This window comes from Sciurus carolinensis, chromosome 1 (assembly GCF_902686445.1).
Source record: "Sciurus carolinensis chromosome 1, mSciCar1.2, whole genome shotgun sequence".
NCBI lineage: Eukaryota > Metazoa > Chordata > Mammalia > Rodentia > Sciuridae > Sciurus > Sciurus carolinensis.
Window position 1 is genome coordinate 31,684,975 of NC_062213.1, and position 18,544 is coordinate 31,703,518.

Genomic DNA, 18,544 nt, shown 5'->3' on the forward strand with positions numbered 1-18,544 from the left:
TTCTCAGGCATGCAGAAAGGGCATAATTTTGAAATTTCTAGCACATAAATGTTGCTATGTAATGATGACGTCGGTAAAACAGCTACAATTAGGTACAATGGAATAGTTCATAAACATGACTAGTTTGATGTTACTGTTTCTACATGATTATCTTGGCTCAAATTTTTGAGTATCTTCTGAAAAATTTTAATAATTTAAATATAAGATGCTATCACAATAATATGGTACCTGTGAGCATGTCTATAGAGACATCCATACTACCAAGTTTAGCGGTATAAACTCTTATCTTTTGCCTAAGGGGCAAACACATTCTTCCCTGCAGTATTGAATGCAGGACAAAAGATTTCACCAGCATGAAATAGGGTAGAATCACGTGTATTTAATGTAACACTTTGTTGAGTAGAGTATTCCCCCAAACTCAAGGCATCTGGAAGTTTAATTCAGGAAGCTTTCAAAGTGGGAGGAGGAAAGGGAACTAAGAACAAGAAACACCAGTAGAAAGCGAATTTTTCTTAAAAAAAAAAAAAAAAAATCAGGGTCCCAGTTTCTTGAGTACTGCAGACTGGGTATCACACGTTTTTATGAAATTTCCAGCAGGAAAAACAAAGTCAGGAAACGCTTGTTCTCAAGACAAGCAAAATACTCATCTCACTCCCTAAACTGTACGTTTTGATTTCAGTCTTGCTTTCACATCTGAAGTCTGCTTTCAGCTCTTCCTATAAAACAAAGCCAAGACGTAAATTAAAAAGTGGCAGAGGTACGGCTTCCTGCGGAATGTGGCTCAAGTTTAAATTGTGCTTGTCAGTAGCATTGGTCCTGGCCTAAATCTTGGGAAGGAAAGTCTAGAAGGCATCAGTCCCTCCTCAGATCCCCCCAGCAGGAAGGTTGGCGCTAAGGTTGGAACCGAGCCCAGTGCGCTAGAGGGGACGAGTTGGGCGTGAACCGCCCGGCTCTGTACACAGCAAGGTCTGGGGGCGCCTCCGACCCGAGCTGCTGTTCATTAGCCATCCCCTCTTGGAAAGCTCGGCAAGAGTTTCTCCTGGAGTTATACTCCTTATAGCCGGTCAGCTCTCTTTAGGACCTCAGGGAAACCAAAGAGTTTCTGGCTTTAGGACCCAGGAACGCTGAGGCAGCCTGAATTTAGATGCCTTGGACCACAGCACCACCTACTTATAGAAGCATCCCGAGCCTTAGCCGGTCTGCATCTCCAATGGAAAGTGCGCTCGCCACATCCCTTCCGCCTCCCGAGAGCTGTCTGTCTCTCGCAGGGTGACCAGGGAGAAATCATAGCTGTGAAGTGACCGTGGAGAGAGCCCGGGAAGCAGCACAATTGGATAGAAACGCCGAAAGCCGAAGCACCCCTAGTTCTGGGATCGCACTCGCGGGTGGAGACGCAGCATCTTAGTGGCTGCGGAAACGCCTGCCCAGTCGCGCTCCTGCCAGTCGCCGCCGGCCGGAGGACCCTCAGCTTATGCGGACCCTGCCGCGGGGACCGGAATCCCAGAGCCGCCAGGAGCTCTAGGCGGGTGTTGGCAAACTTTTCCCGAGCCCACGTGCTAACCGAGCGGCTCGCTTCCCGAGCTCGGGATGGAGCGCCGCGCCTAGGCACCCTGTGCCTCCCGAGACTTATGTGCGCACGGTAGGCGACCCACACCTTGCTGCCGCAGCGCTTGAGTGCCCTATCGTGGGGCCCTAAAGGGCCCAAGAACGTTCTTTTAACTCTGCAGTTTCCGTGCCTTTAGAGCGTTCTTCCTTTCCTTGAGCGTCTGCACTAACCCTTTTCCCGCGGTTCGGAGCCCTTAGCTCGGCAGAGGTTACTAATTCACTGATTGTAATTTCTCTCCAAGTCGTCTGCAGCTGTAACGCGCTGCAATAGGCTGCTCCGTGGCTCGTGCCAGGCATTGGGTTTGTTCCTCCTTCCCTCCCTTCTTTAAATTGGGACGCGCGAAGGCGCAGCTGCCTGGCCGGGATTCTCTCAGTCTCCCAACCACCCTGTTTCTCGCTCTTCATCTCAGGTTCACTGTAGAAGAGATGCTGATTGCGCCGAATTGACCAGTGCAGCCCCGGGGCTAGTGGTAACCCTTCCTCTGAATCGCCCCCATCAGCGCAGCCGGCGCCTTCTCTTTGGATGAGCCCTTCAGTTCCTCGACTTTGAGAGGCGTCTCTCTTCCGCCCGATCGTCCAGATGCAGTTTCGCCTCTTCTCTTTTGCCCTCATCATTCTGAACTGTATGGATTACAGCCACTGCCAAGTCAATCGATGGAGACGCAGTAAGCGAGGTGGGTTCCTCTCAGCAGAAGGTGCGTGGGGTCCTGGGTAGGTGGGGGGTGTCCAGGCGCTTACTCACGACCGAGCTTTGGGGACTCAGATAGGCAGAACGGTGCCCTCCACACACCAGCTCTCGCGGGCCACCTCTCTTTGCTTTTGAGGCCCTGAGCGCTGCGGAATGCTCCTTTCTTCTGTCCCCAGTAGGTGCGGTGAGCCGGAATGAGACGCGCTGCGAGCCCGGTGAGCCCGGCGTCTCTAGAGCGCTCAGCGCTAAGTCGTGCGGTTCGCACGCCGGTTCGCTCCCGCGCCTCTACTCCGGGACTCTTGCTTGGGTCTCATTTCTTATTTGGGGTCCGTTTTTCTTGTTTGCTGTCTTTTGTCCTGTTAATATCTTCCCTGAAGCCCATTTCTCTGACTTCTTCAATTGCGCCCCAAATCCTGGCCCCAATTGCTTTGGACATAGCCTAACCTGCGAGAGTGTCGGTGGGGGTGGGGGTGTTGGAGAGCTGGGTAAGAGTATCTATCAAGTTGAGCTGGAGAACCTGCGTTTCCAGGAAAAGGGCAACATTGATCTCTTTTTCTGGAACCTGAGACGAAATGGCAACTTTCTGAATTAACCAGCTACTCCTGCGCTGGCTTTCTGGAGAGTGTTTGCCTGCAGCGTGATGTTTTAAAAAAATAGGCCCCACTTCTCCATTTGTTTTCCTCAAAAGCGGCGATTTCAGAGAAGGGTTTCTGTGCACAACGAAATTCACTTGCGGCTTTCGAACCGCTCGCTCCCTCTCCATCACTTGTGAGAGCAGCAAGGAACGCGGAAGGAAGGTTTCAGAGAATTAACTAGCTTTCCTGCAGATTTATTGTGCGCTTATTTCTGTCTTCCAGTCTTGCTGGGCCTGCAGCTCATACAACTGCATTTTAGAGTATGTGCAGTTAGGCACAATTAAGTCCTCTCGGGGGAATTGAACATGAACCACGCCACATATCCCTTGAATTACCGGCTCAGGGAATGTGCGCAGGAGCCCTTTGCAGGCTACCTACCTGGTGAGAAAAATCTATTTGTCTCCATCCAGCAGTTGAGACTTGCGCAGTTAGAATTTGTCAAGAGGTGTATAGATCTTGATTCCGGCACCTCACGCCCATGATGTAAACCTTTCGACCTGTGATGTGATTTGTTTATAACTCATTTTGTACAACCTGTGGCTCTACATCTAGATTTTTGGAGAGCCCGTTTCAAGTATTATTTGATGACTTTTTCTTAAGGATGTCATTAAGCTGTTCTCACCATAGGGAGAGCTAGAAGTTGACCCACTCCAGGGCAGAGCTGGCTAGGACTGGCGTGGCACTTTCGCAGCCATTAATTTCTATTGGTGATATGTATCTGTGGATATTAAGGATACACACACCTGCCCTCACACCTTTCATTTCTGATTTTAGAAAATGCTTATTTTAAGAAATTGCCCCATCTAAAAATACAAGGGAGAAATTTCTTCCTACCGGTCATGAGAGTTTGATACTGATATGTCATTGAAAAGCTCCTCTCCATGTCCTTCCATGCCCCAGTGTTTTCTTTTGAGGTATTGACAAAGCTGAAATTGATTATACAGCAGTCAAAATTGTTTAGAGAGTTTTTTTTTTCTTCCTTTAAAAGCTGAAGCTGCAGCCTATTTAGTTGAAAAAGTAAAGTGCTTAAGATTTGCAAAATATAGAAATATCGAAAACCCTTGGACAAATTCTGGTTTACTAGATGCCTTACTATTTAGTGATCACTTTCTGGTCCACCCCGCCTGTCCCATTGTGTTGAGTGGAGAAGAATCCAGCACATTGTTTGAGTAGAACTTATTGCAGCGATGCCGTTGGTGCTGTTCGTTGGAGAATGACATTACAGCACTCCTGCGGCCAGAAGTGATACTGCACGTTTCTCTACAGGGCCATCTGTAAAGTTCTGCCTGTGGCAGAACCCATTTCCTTCAAAGCTTGCCTTGGCAAAATCTCCTGTAACATCTACTATCCGCTTCCCCAAACTTTGACATTCAGAAACCCGGTTCCAAAGTGTGCAATAGTAACTGTGGCCAAAATGACCTTTCCATTGCATAAAATTTGAATGCTTTCAAGTACATGTAAATTAATAAGGTTGTAAAAGAAAAGGCAAAAAAATTCTATCAAAGTATGTCGCTTTTTTTTTTTAATCTTTTTTTTTTCCCCTCCAACAGATGTCCTTCTCCAAATCCCAAGTTTCTGGCTAAAATAACTGCGGTCCTTAAAAGTGACCACACTATCTGTGCCAACAAAGGGTGTACTGTGTTTTTAATTAAAAGTGGAACTACTTAAAGGGCTGGCTAGACAGTGCAGGGTGATAGTAGCTTTTCTGCTTTGCAAGGAAGCTTAAGGACTGCATTGTGAGGGTATTGAAATGAATAGAGATCTAACTCAAGTTGTGTGAATTGCCCCTCTTCACAAACTTAAGCTGGTTTTAATTGATCTCATGTCCACTGATTGATCCTACACCAATTGTTGTGCATACCAAACAATTGGCTTTCCCAAAGGAGATTGATTTAAATTAGTTTCTTGGTGAATGCCTGACTACTAGCCAAATCATGTCAGCAGTGACAGTTGACATGCTAGAGTTTATTGTGGTGCCAACATTTCCCTTTTCCCCTTTGTTTTGTATAGTGGCAGTTAAATATTACTTTCTAGGAAGAAAAGTGATTACTACTTTTAGTAAAAGGTGTTGTAGCTTAGAAGATCAGTTGTTTTCTTGGCTTGTGTTCCCATGTAGGCGGCAGTGGTACCAGGATTGGTTAGGCTTCCCCTGGGATCTCTCCTTTTTATTTATTTTTTTCTTTTTTCATATTCCATCTGCAAATAATCAAACCTTCACTGTGGAGCATTCTCAGAACTCCTTTGGCATTATGTTTAGTCTGCTCTATGATCTCAGATGCTCCATAATATCATTTTCTTAATGAAATAAAATTCTTGGCAGAGATCAGATAATTTAGTCAGTTAAAATCAATTGCATCCAGTCTGGGATAGAGAGCAAATGTATCATTTAACTCTATGTTTTATTTCAAAATATAGCCAGAAGATTGAGAAAATAGAATGTAGACCTTCTATACTTTTGGGCAAAATTTTGTATGGGGGAGACCATGAACAGCACTGCTAATTACCTTTTGCATTTTCTTCTCCATATTTGAAACAAAATAAAAAAATGCATTTGATAGTCACGAATGGGACCCAACTGGAATACTTTTGCTTTTATTTTTCTATGTTAGGCACAAAATCAATACTCAGAATGAATATCTTTGTAGAAGAAAGACACATAACATTTTGGAAATCTGATTGACAACTCATGTTTTGTCTACATGGTAACAGTGTTAAATTCCATTGTCCTTTTATCCCACTTCAGTGCACAGTCATTATCAGCTACTGCTAACCCCCTACTGTCTATATCTGTCTTATGGACCTCTTATGATTTATTTGTATGGTAAATGGTGTTATTTTATTATATTTTTTGGAATGATTGTAAGCTACATTTTAGGCTGAATTACTGAAAGCGGATAGACAAATCACAACTTGATTACGATCCCTTAGAAGTTTTTGACATAATATGATGACTTAATATTATATCCCTCCTATATTTTAACCAGGAACTTGATGCAAACTTCTTGATAAAACTCTTTGAAAGCAGCAAGGCTTTAAGACATACAGCTGGTGTTTCTGGTGGCCTGATGGCAGGGGACATGGCATGGTATGGTAGGGGTTGATTTCAGTAGTCTTTTATATACTGAGTGAAGCTTCAGTTTCTCCTTCCTCTATAACATCTCATTTCCAAAAAATCACATTTGACTTCTTACATGATAATGAAGTGTTTACCATAAAGTGTGGTGTGTTTCTGGTGAATGAGGTTGGGGTGGAAAGATAAATGCTTTCTATTAAACCATATAGGGCTGAATTAATTTGTTTGTCTTTTTAAAAAGTTAATGAAGAGATTTGGAGATATTTGTTTTTTACAAGTACTTTTTAATAGTTTATTTCTCCTATTTCAAAATATAAAGTGGCACATGGAACATATTAACTTACACTTAAATGGAAAAGCTTTAAAATACATTTTGCATGCATGCTTACTTTTCTGAGTTCCAGAGTATTTCAGAAAAGCTGATGTGATGTTTAATTTTGCAACATAAACATGTTCTTTTTCCTTTTTCTTTTCTTTTTTTTTTTTTAATTGACTGCCTTTGCTTCCAGCATAATTGCATCAGTTTTTCTGGCCAGCGTCTTACCAATACAGGGAGGTCAGGAAGTTGCTGTGCTCAAACCAACATCTTATTTTGCCACTGAAATTTGGAAGTGATTCAGAATAGGTGATGTTTTCCTAGCCTCCATTTAATTCTGGCTTACTTTATCTGCTCTTAAAATCAAGGCTGAAGAGAATCCAATATTTGCAACAATCACAAGTTGGAAATGACACTTCTAATTCCTTACTGCAAAACTTCCTTTTCATTTATCCAGAAACTGGCCAGTTTATGGATTATGGAGCTACTTTTTACTACTTCCAACTGACTGCCTTTGTACAATCCTTCCACCCCCTGGATATAGGTACTCTTATCCATCCCAAGTCCAGGAAATAGATGACAGACAGATTTTTCAATGTAATGTTTGAGAATCACTTTGCTAAAAGGAAACGATAAGCTTTGGATGAATATAAGGTTTTGAATTTTTATATTTTTCAAGGTGTCATGAGGTTCATTACTTTTCCTCTATAGCAAATGTGGTCTGTCCATGTTCACAAATTATTATGTTTTCAGCTGGAATAGATATGGAAGTGTTAAGACTAAAGCACATATGCAATTGTATATAATTGGGAAGATACATATGTATATGCATATACATATGTATGTGTATGTATATGTACACATATATACATATGTTTACTTGTGTGTTTGAGGGTGTGTAGAGGGCATGGGTGGGATGGGATGATGATGGAGGTTTGGGTTTTCAGAACTAAACAGCATTTTTCACCCATGTTTCCCATCCTTCCATTTGGATTTGTTCTCTTAGGATGCAGGATGGTTGGGGGAAGGAATGAGACAGAAGGGTGACTGCTGTGCCTCTTTCCAAGACCTGCCTCCCACCTGTTCTCTTCGCCAGGACCTCTTTTCCAAAACCCCACTGTCCCCCTAACCTAGCATTTTTGACTCCCTGCCTCTTTGCCCTGCCTGCCATCTTGTCCCCTTTTCTTCACTCCTGTGCTTACCTTCTCTTGCTTGATAATCCTAATTAATTCTTCTTCAGTCTATTACACTCTGGCTTCTACCTCCAGTCTTTTCCTGAAATGATTTTCTTTTTCAAAAAATTATTATATAGACTTTTTTTTGTGAGCAGTTTTAGGTTCACAGCAGAATGGAGCAGAAGGCACGACATTTGTGACATGGTCATTCATGTTCCATACACAGAGTCCTCTGTTGCTGGTTCCCCTGGAGATGATTTACCACAGCTTTACCAGGAAAGTCTCTTCCTTTTGGCTGGTGACACACACTGTTTGCTGTCCATCGCTTTGCTGTGGTCCTCATTCAGAGTAGGTTCTGAGTGATATTTCACCTTGTATTCCTTTTCTTGGATTTCTTAAAAAACAAAAACAAAACCCCATCCCTGTTCTTCTATGCAGGGTCTTCCACAATAGCCTCAACATTTTTTAAGCTTCAGGTTATACTGATTTCCCAACTGCTGCTCTATAAATAGATGCTTCATGCTCAAATTTGACAACTCATGTCCTCATGGCTTCTCTCAACTGTGTACCTCTGTCGTCTTCCCTATTTCTACTCATGAAGTTTCCATGTATCAAGGTTGGAAGTCTCCCTGCAGTATTTTACTTTTCTTTGGCGTTCTTTTCTTTCTTTCTTTTTAAAATCAGTTCATTGTAGCTTAAACTATACCAGATTAGAGCAGTATTTATATCCATCCCCTCTTTTCCATTCCCAAAGGTCTTTCCTAGCTCAGTCCTCACAGGCTCCTCCTCTCCCCGTATCCATTGCGTCCTCACTGCATCTGTTACCATTGCTGCCACATGACATTGTTCTCAACCACCAAAAGCATCCAATTACTTTACTGCTGGTAAACCCCAAGCTTCTAGGACTCCAGGTTGACTACAAGTGAGCACCAGCCTCTTTCATGTGGCTGTCAATGTTCCCACCATCTGATCATAGCCTATTCTGAACCTTTTGCAACCCTGAAGGTACTGTCCACTTACACTGTACCAAGTTATTTCATTTTGTATGGCCAAGCATGTTTTAGTGCCCAGCTAAAATGTCACCATCTCCAGGAAGCCCCCCTGGAATTGCCTACCTATCTTTCTAAAACCACATCAATCATTCCCTCATAGTTCCTTAGCTTCTTGTGCTAATCTTAAGGGACTCTTATTTTCCTCTTTATTCTGATTTTCATGAATGTCTGTCTCATCAGATCTTTAGCTTCTCTGTGGTAAAACAATGGCATGTTCTTCATTGCACTCCTCAAACTAGACCTAGTAGGGTACTTCCTGCACAAGTCATAGTTGAACAAAAAGTCATTGAATAGGCAGTTTTGTGGTTTGCTCTTAAAATAATTTTGACTTAATGAGAAACGTGGTTTTTTTTCAAATTTGACCTTTGTACATAGTTGAAGTTTGAATATTTAAATACTAGGTGCAATCTCACTATTTACTGTTCCTTGTATCATTTAAAGAAGAATAAAAACGTTGAAGTCTAAAAGCATCCCTAGCTCAACTCTCATTCTGAAGTCTCTTCTGATAATTTCAGAATTGCACAGAGTATTCTAATACCTGTTTGTGTATTGACATCCTGTTGGCTGTTTGAACGACAGTTCCTAAGTGGCTAGTGATTTAGGGTACATTAGTGAAATGTCTGGGAGAAGGATAACTATATTTTTAAACACACTGTTTCTAGAGAAAGGAACAACAAGGGACTTGGCACCCCCAAGCACTTTGCCCATATGAATAAAAAATCCTTCAGGGGAAATTAAAAGAAAATGGTATTTGCCTTCTTGAAGGCATTTATATTTATATGGTTAAGTTACTGCAAAATAAATTTAGTCTTTATTCTTACATTTATGACTTTAGTGTACAACAGTTATGAGGACACACCTCTAAGTGACACAGCATGTATATTAGGACAAGTTCTTCTACTTCGTTGTTCAGTGTCTTTCAGAACACTGGAATTTCACTGCCTTTGGGAAGGAGGCAGAGCCTGTTGGACTTGAAAGGAAGGTGAGCTGTTTACGAAGTTGAGGCCTGATTTTAAAACTAACAGTTAAGTGGAAGAGAGAACTAGAATCCAACTTTCTAAATTCACTGACTTTTTCTGTGTACAATATACTTTCAATATAAATATCTTCAAAAGAAAAGTCACCTTTGAATCCATTTAAAAGTTCTTCAGACCACAGATTTTGATTCTTAGAACTTCCTATAGCTCATAAAGTAGCTGATATTAAAAAAAATTGAAGACTGAGGAGTGAAGTAATTGAGGGATAGGACCATAAATATGTTTTAGTAAAAATTTGCATCATTTTACAGTAAACATTTTTATCATTCTTGTATACAAATTACAGGAACCTCGTTTATCTCTGGTACTTTAAGAGCCAGAGGAAGTATATGTGTGTATACATGCACTTATGCATGTGTTTCTACTTGTGTATTTATAGGGGTGTGTACTGTATTTTAGGTGTCTACATGTATACCAATACAGTCAAAATAATGAATAAAGGTCAGAGAAAAGCTTTTAAATGTTCCTATTTTTACTCTAAAATATGGAGAAAGTAATTAAAGGTAGATTTTCTCTAGTTGTTTGGAGAAAAACCTTTCAATTTTCACCACCAGTGAAAAGAGAACACATATAAAATGGAAGTTTTCCTGCTCAGTACATCTCTTTTGAGCAGTTCTTAATTTGGGAGTTCAGAGGTAGAGTCAGGGTTTTAATAAATCTCCTGAAACTAACAGCAAAAGATTTTCTGCTTTTTTGGGGGAGATCTGGATCTTTCCCTAGTGTCTCAAAGTGGCTCAGGGCTCCTCTCCTTCCTTCAACAGGTTAAGAAACGTTGGTTAATGAAATAGCAGGTAGACTTGCTGAAGTAGCATGATGCCAAGCAGCTGCTTCAAATTGGCATAGATTTTGCTTCCTAAAAACTTGTTTTCTTTGCAGGTTTTTCAGTCATTTGCCAGGTGTGTGCTTAGCAATATGAGGCCATGTTAGAAGTAGTGTCTCAAGATTTATTTCAGAAAATACTCAGCCAGTCTCTTCCTCAAAGACAATAGTTGTTAAATTCTCCAGCCCCCTAAAAAGACTTCATAAAAGTACAACATAAATATGCATATGAGGGGCATTGTTAAAAATCGTGTCATATGAAAAGTTTTATCTCATAAGCAGAACAGTTACTGTAGAGCTAACAACAGCTGTTGGAAGTGTTCAGCTGATGTCTTACAGAGCTGGCCTTGTGACTTGATGCATCACACTGCCACTTCACAGAGTGGTCAGAACCAGGGCTTGGCTCTCTTCTGGTCGGTGGATTTTTGCTAGATCCTTGCTCTTATGTCAATGTATTTTAGAAGTTTTGTTCCATAATGGAGTTAGTCCCTCGTTTTGGTGCTTGGTACAACTTGCCAACCAACCACCTCAGCAGTTAAAATGCAGGGACCAACAGAGGGCACACTTTGCCTTCTTTCCCTCCTGTGTTGTTCTCTGCGGGGGCTGCAGGATTTGTACTTTGCTTTGGCCCCTTGCTTGGGGTGGCAAACCAGCTCTGCTACCTCCATTGAAACTGTGATCATAGTGATGTCATTGCAGAGGAGGAAGGGGACAAATCAAAAGAGCTTTTGGTCTTCCTGAGCATTTTTGGATTGGTTCCTAATCTGCTTTTGACAAGACTTCACCAAAAGGCAAACTTAACCAGATTTAATACCGGCAAGGTAGATATTAAAGCTGGAGATTGTATTAGTCTGCAGGTAGATTCCAGCATCTACACCCACTTTGAAAAACATAAGGTTTTAAAATATTTTCCATTAAGTGTATGCCTAAAAATGTAAACAATTAACAGTTTGGAGTTGCCCAAACGTTTCCACACGTTACCAAATATGCCCAACTGGAAAATTATTTGCCAAGTTCTTTGATATTTAAGGACAGATCCCTTTCCATGGATCTTTCATATTATAGTCCTTAAAGAATGGTGAAAATTGTCTGATCTTATTTGAAAAACTCTAGTTTTGGCAAAAATGATTTACTCCCCCGCCCCCTTGTGTAATAACGTCTGACTTGGAGTTTAGAAATGCTCTGGTACCTCATTGTTATTTCCTTCTCATGCTGTGGTCCAGTGGCCTTTTGTGGTACTCAGAAGTTGGATTTTTAACGTTGCAGGATGTGCGCTACGCCATCACTAACTTGCCCATTTAGTTAATCACTCTTCTCCCCTCCCCGACTCTGTAAGACTTTGAAGATTTACTTTGACCCACTGGTTCAGATGGCAAATCCAATCTGCTGTCTTCATGATGTTTCATTGAATCATAGTGGAGTTAATATCCCTTGACCAAAAGACATCCTATGTCTACCCTCCCAAATAGAACTCTTTGGGGTAACTATTTTCAGCTACTCCACTCCCATAGATGGTTTTTGAAGTCTCTGCCCTGAGGGAGAGATGCTTGATGGTCCGGTTTATTAGGAACAATTGCTCCTGGGATGCCCAGGTTTCTATACCTAAATAGGAAGGCAGTCTTCTTCTCTGACTTGTCATTTCCTGTGGGTAGTTCTTATATGTGGAAGAACACTATTAAAAAAAAAATGGGGGGGGGCGCATTTCCTTCTTGATGTTTTAGAACCCATGTATGTGTGCTTAAGGGTCAGATTTATTTAATATATTTGGGGATTCTTAAGTATTCTGCACTCTTAGTAGATATGAGGAAGTGCTGGGGAACAGCTGTAGGTTGGGTGAATTGGAATGAGAAAACTACATGAAAAATTTCTGTTTATCCATGGATCTGGACGCCTTCTAATTCTTTCAGAGAAACTAGAGCTATTCTACCCACAGCCTTTTTTCTACTGATGTTAGCTATTATGTGGCCACCCTCCTTCCCCTGGCCGAGTATGGTAGAGGAGCCTTGTTAGGGTCGGGAGACTGTGATTTGAAAAACCACTGGGGTCTAAGTGGACAGTGGTGGTTCTCAGAAGCACTCTTAGTGGGCTGAGGCTAATTTGTTGGATTGGGTAAGCCTTTTTTACCACTTCTGGTGGCCAAGAAATCATATTATGGTTGATTTGATTCTCACAATTTTTAAAAAATCTTCCTTGAATTATCCTGGAAATTGATCTAGAGTTTGAAAATTACCCTTGAAGATTGATTATCCAGAACCATGAATTTAGTACAATTTACTTCTTCCCTTTGTAGAAATAAAGATAACTAGTTCTTTGCAGCACCATGTGTGATCTCAACACGACGTTGAAAGTGTTTCAAGAGAATAATTACTGTTCTAAAGATTTGGAAGTCTTCTGTACATGAAGCACTCAAGTTTTGTTAAATTTAGAAAGATTTGAAGAAATGGTAAAGGCTGGTCTCGGGGAAAGGAAAAAAGAGCAGGGACAAGATTCTAAGACTTGAAGCCTATCATGTGAAAAAAAGGATGTGATCATTTCTACTTTAGAAGGTGTTTCCTAGAAAGGAAGATTCAAATTTCTATTTTGAAAACTAACCATTAGTGGAAGAGATCTGTCTTGTTGCCTTAACTCTGGCTTTGGAAACGGACACTTTTCAAGAGTGGAGAGCCTCTCAAGTGTGGTAAAGCAGGTGACTGTACTGAGTGAAGGACCCTAAGCACGTTGTACACTGTACGAACCACAGTATGAGCATCTATAAAGCACATGGCATCTGATAGCTGCTTACATATAAATTCTTACTGACAATTATTTGAACTCAGATTATGAGACCCTTGCCTTCCTAAGTGGAGGATACTAAACAAAATCGCTTCTTTAGATTCTGGATCCCATGCCTCTGCATCATCATTGTAAACTTCTGCAAAAAGTACTGTAGACACTGAAATTTGATCCGAGTTCCTAAAAGAGGAAAGAAGGTTTATTTCTCCATTCTTACATGACCATGATGTCAATTTGTAGTCTGTTCCATTATAAGCAAGTCTGATATTTCAGTACAACTATAATCAATGTGGCTTATGGCATACAGATATTTTGCTTTCTTTAATGAGGTTGCTAGACTGTAAAGTATTTGACAGTTCGTTAGTAACTGTAACATATGAAAGCATAAAGGGCTTAAAATTGCTATTGGATGAAGAAGAAAGATGTTGGTTTATCATTTATATCACTTGGATTGTATTTGACAGAGTGGTGGGTAATGATTGATGCCCTCTGTACGGGAATCATCTGGTGTAGTAGAGGTTCCTGTCTTCAGTCTTGCTTGGAGGAATGTTCTTTTTTAATTTTTTTTTAGTTGTCAATGGATCTTTATATTTATATGCAGTGCTGAGAATCGAACACAGTGCCTGACACATGCTAAGCAAGGGCTCTACCACTGTGCTACTGACCCTAGCCCTGGAACAATGTTTTCTTAATGATTTGGTTGCAGACGGATGATACACCAGTCACACTTCTGTGTAATATGAAGTTGAACAGGACATTTAAATTGTTGGCTTACAAAAAAGATCCCAGTGGCTGGGAATAACGGGATGAATTTACTGATGAAACCCTAACTAGAAATGTGTAGAGATTACTCTTTTTTAAGATTAAAGAACCAACTATGGAAGAATACAATGTTGGAGTTGAAGGCTTTTCATTTACTTTTTTTTTTTTTTTTTAACTCAATCTGAAATTATGTGATATAGTTGCAAAAAGAATTGACTGTATTAAGAGAAATATTTACCTAGATTCAAGAGTAGAGCAGATGAAGGCCTCCAGCCACACCAGTCTTATGTTCATTACTTTCAAAAGTGCATTGTATATTGTGATATTATCTATTATCTAGATATTTTAATATCTATTACAGTAGTAATACTGTAATAAATTCCTAGTGCTGCTCTAACAAAATGCCATAAACCAGATGTTTATTTTTCTTTCCTATTCCCATCCCCTTTCCCTTCATTCCCCTTTGTTTAATCCAGTGAACTCTTCTTCCTCCCCCTCCACTTTAATGTATGTTAGCGTCTGCATATCTGAACAGTCAGCCTTTGTTTTTTTTTATTTTTATTTTTTTATTTTTTTACATTTACATAGGGTAATGATGTTTATTTTATTTTTCCCCTCCCCCCACCCCTCCCACCCCTCTTTTCCCTCTACACAGTCCTTCTTTCCTTCATTCTTGCCGCTCTCCTTAGCCTAACTCTAAACCTAACCCTAAACCTAATGCTAGCCCCTCCCACCCCCCATTATATGTCCTCATCCGCTTATCAGCGAGATCATTCGTCCTTTAGTTTTTTGAGATTGGCTTATCTCACTTAGCATGATATTCTCCAATTTCGACCATTTGCCTACAAATGCCATAATTTTATCATTCTTCATTGCGGAGTAATATTCCATTGTATAAATATGCCACAGTTTCTTTATCCATTCATCAATTGAAGGACATCTAGGTTGGTTCCACAATCTGGCTATGGTGAATTGAGCAGCAATGAACATTGATGTGGCTGTATCTCTGTAGTATGCTGATTTTAAGTCCTTTGGGTATAGGCCAAGGAGTGGGATAGCTGGGTCAAATGGTGTTTCTATTCCAAGCTTTCTGAGGAATCTCCACACTGCTTTCCAGAGTGGCTGCACTAATTTCCAACCCCACCAGCAATGTATGAGTGTTCCTTTTTCACCACATCCTCGCCAACACCTATTGTTGCTTGTATTCTTGATAATCGCCATTCTAATTGGGGTGAGATGAAATCTTAGGGTAGTTTTGATTTGCATTTCCCTTATTACTAGGGATGTTGAACATTTTTCCATATGTTTGTTGATTGTTTGTAGTTCTTCTTCTGTGAAGTGTCTGTTCATTTCCTTAGACCATTTGTCGATTGGGTTATTTGTAGTCTTGGTGTTGAGTTTTTGAGATCTTTATAGATTCTGGAGATTAGTGCTCTATCTGAAGTATGATTGGCAAAGATTTTCTCCCACTCTGTAGGCTCTCTCTTCACATTGTTGATAGTTTCCTTTGCTGAGAGAAAGCTTTTAAGTTTGAATCTATCCCAGTTGTTGATTCTTGCTTTTATTTCTTGTGCTATGGGAGTCCTGTTAAGGAAATCTGATCCTGAGCCAACAAGTTGAAGATTTGGACCTACTTTTTCTTCTATAAGATGCAGGGTCTCTGGTCTGATTCCGAGGTCCTTGATCCATTTTGAGTTGAGTTTTGTGTAGGGTGAGAGATAGGGGTTTAATTTCATTCTATTGCATATGGTTTTCCAGTTTTCCCAGCACCATTTGTTGAAGAGGCTATCTTTTCTCCATTGCATATTGTTGGAACCTTTGTCTAGTATGAGAAAATTGTATTTATTTGGGTTTGTGTCCATGTCCTCTATTCTGTACCATTGATCTACCTGTCTATTTTGGTACCAATACCATGCCGTTTTTGTTACTATTGCTTTGTAGTAGAGTTGAAGATCTGGTATTGCAATACCCCCTGCTTCGCTCTTGCTACTGAGGATTGCTTTAGCTATTCTAGGTTTTTTATTCTTCCAGATGAATTTCATAATTGCTTGCTCTATTTCTGCAAGGTACATCACAGTCAGCCTTTTTTTTTTTTTTTTGGGGGGGGGGATTGGCTTATTTTACTTAGCATGATTGTCTCCAGTTCTATCCATTTACTGGCAAATGCCATAATTTCATTCTTTTACATGGCTGAATAATATTCCATTGTGTATGTGTACCACATTCTTTATCCATTCATCTATCAAAGGATGCCATAACTTAGCTATTGTGAATTGGGCTGCTATAAACATTGATTTGCATCACTGTAGTATGCTGATTTGAAGTCCTTTGGTTGTATGCTGAGGAGTGGGATAACTGGGTCAAATGGTGATTCTATTCCAAGTTTTCTGAGGAATTTCCATACTGCTTTCTGGAGTGGTGGCACCAATTTGCAGTCCCACCAGCAATGTATGAGTGTACCTTTTTCCTACATCCTCACCAACATTTATTGTTACTTGTATTCTTGATAATTGTCATTCTAAATGGAGTGAGATGGAATCTCAGTGTAATTTTAATTTCTCTAATTGCTAGAGATGTTGAACATTTTTTCATATATTTGAACAATCGTATTTCTTCTGTGAAGTGTCTATTCAGTTCCACTGCCTGTTTATTGATTTGGTTATTTTTTAATTTTTTATTTGTTCTAATTTGTTATACATGACAGTAGAATGCATTTTTGACACATTGTTTTTTTTTTTTTTTACTTTTTTTTTTTTTGAGTTCTTTATATATCCTGGAGATTAATGCTGTTTCTGAGGTGCAGGTGGTAAAGATTTCCTCCCATTCTGTAGGCTCTCTTCACATTCTTGTTTTCTTTGTTGTGAAGAAGCTTGTTAGTTTGGTGCCATCCCATTATTTATTCTTGATTTTATTTCTTGCTCTTTAGGAGGAATTTGGTTCCCATAGACCTATCATGCCAATTGAGCAAATACTGAGATTTGGCCATACTTTTTTTTTTTTTTTTTTAAATGTGTTGAAATGTTATAAAGCAATTCCTAGATATTTCATTTTATGCTACATATTTTTGAATTCATTTCTTACATGGATGTTTTCTTACCAAATCACAATGTCACTAATGTACCTAACATAATTATTAATAACATAATAATTAATATTAATATAATAATGTACCTAACAATCATAATTAATAATAGCTATTAATAACCTGTACATAATGGATTTCCCCAATTTTCTTAAAAAATGTCTCTATGCAGTTTGTATGTGTGAACCAGCATTTAAAACATACCTACTCATTACACTCAGTGGGATGTCCCTCTAGATCCCTAGATTTTAGAGCAATACTTCTTTCTTACCCCTTTTTTTGTCATGACTTACTGAAAAAAGTGAGTCAAGGCTCTGCAGAATGTCTAACATTGGGGATTTTTCCATTTGCTCCTTTGTAGGGCTCATTTAACTTGTTCTCTATCTTCCATATTTTCTGCCAACTACAAGTTCTCCTGGAAGGTTGAATGAGGTCCAGGTTCAACTGTTATGGCTAGAACACTTCCCAGATGATACTCTGTGCTTCATATTGCATCACATCAGGAAGTACACAATGCCTTGTGCCATTCTCAGTGTTGCTAAGACGAACCAGTGGGGTCATGTGCTACCAACTTGATCTCCTCATTGTAGAGTACCCATTGACCTTTCATCTGCTGGTTTTTTCTGTGATGATCTTTATCTGAATCATAGTTTCTTCAGGGGTTGCACAACAGTGGAACTTTTCTCCTCTCATTCCTTCTAAATTTATTAGCTGAAGTTCTACTGAAAACCTGTTCCTTTTCAACCATAGATGTTTTTACTTTTAACCAGTTCTTATAGGAAAGATAGGCAATAAAATTAATTCTTTAACTGCAATTTTCCAGAGTAAGTAGTGGGTATGTGTGAAGTTAGACAATGGGTCAACTTCACTGCAGGAGAATCAAAAGCTTTGGTTGTGTTGATTCATTGCCTGTCAAGCGAAGGAGGTAAAGTTCTCCTACAGTCTCTGCTTATTGAAACAGCGGTGGTAGGATGACTTTTTGGCTTCTGCTAATAGGAGTGAAATAGAAACCTTCAGAAAACCTGAGTTCTATTGACCATCTTCTGATAATGTTTTCTGTTAATAGTTTTCAGAGAAGCCACGATGGGAACATACAGTGGCCTCAGCCTGGTGTAATCTGAGGCTCACTGGGTGGAAAAACAGTACTTTGTACTACTTAAACACCCCCTGGAAGGCTTAGGAAGGAGAGGAAGGAAAATATTTGAGGAGATCAACTGGATGTTGTAGGATACAAGTAATGTCACCTGAGAAGGATTAAAGTTTCCTCAAAACTTGACCTGAATGGCAGCTGGCCACTTAGAAATTGCTCTTGGAGTCCATCAATGGCTCATTTTCTGCTGTGCAGTCTTCAACTTGCAGACACAAAAGGTCTAGAGATTTCATGTCTTTAGTGGTTAAATGACAAAGTTTTTTTTTTTTTTAAATTAACATTCTTGTTGCTTTTTAGCTGCAGCTGGCTCTTTCTAATTACAGAAATCTTTTTATTCACTTAAGAACTTAGCTTATTGCTACCAATCAAGTTAACATT

General features: G+C 40.0%; 1 protein-coding gene across 2 annotated transcripts in view; it reads left to right on the top strand.

Annotated features, from left to right (window-relative positions):
- The first annotated feature begins 1,217 nt into the window (after nucleotides 1–1,217).
- Nucleotides 1,218–18,544, top strand: part of Rspo2 (R-spondin 2) — a 131,066-nt gene continuing 113,739 nt past the window's right edge. For both annotated transcript variants that reach the window (XM_047565305.1, XM_047565295.1), the window contains exons 1-2: nucleotides 1,218–1,639; nucleotides 2,016–2,279. In XM_047565305.1, the coding sequence (XP_047421261.1) occupies nucleotides 2,186–2,279 (94 nt within the window). In that variant the 5' untranslated portion in view covers nucleotides 1,218–1,639; nucleotides 2,016–2,185. The remainder of the gene's footprint in view (nucleotides 1,640–2,015; nucleotides 2,280–18,544) is intronic.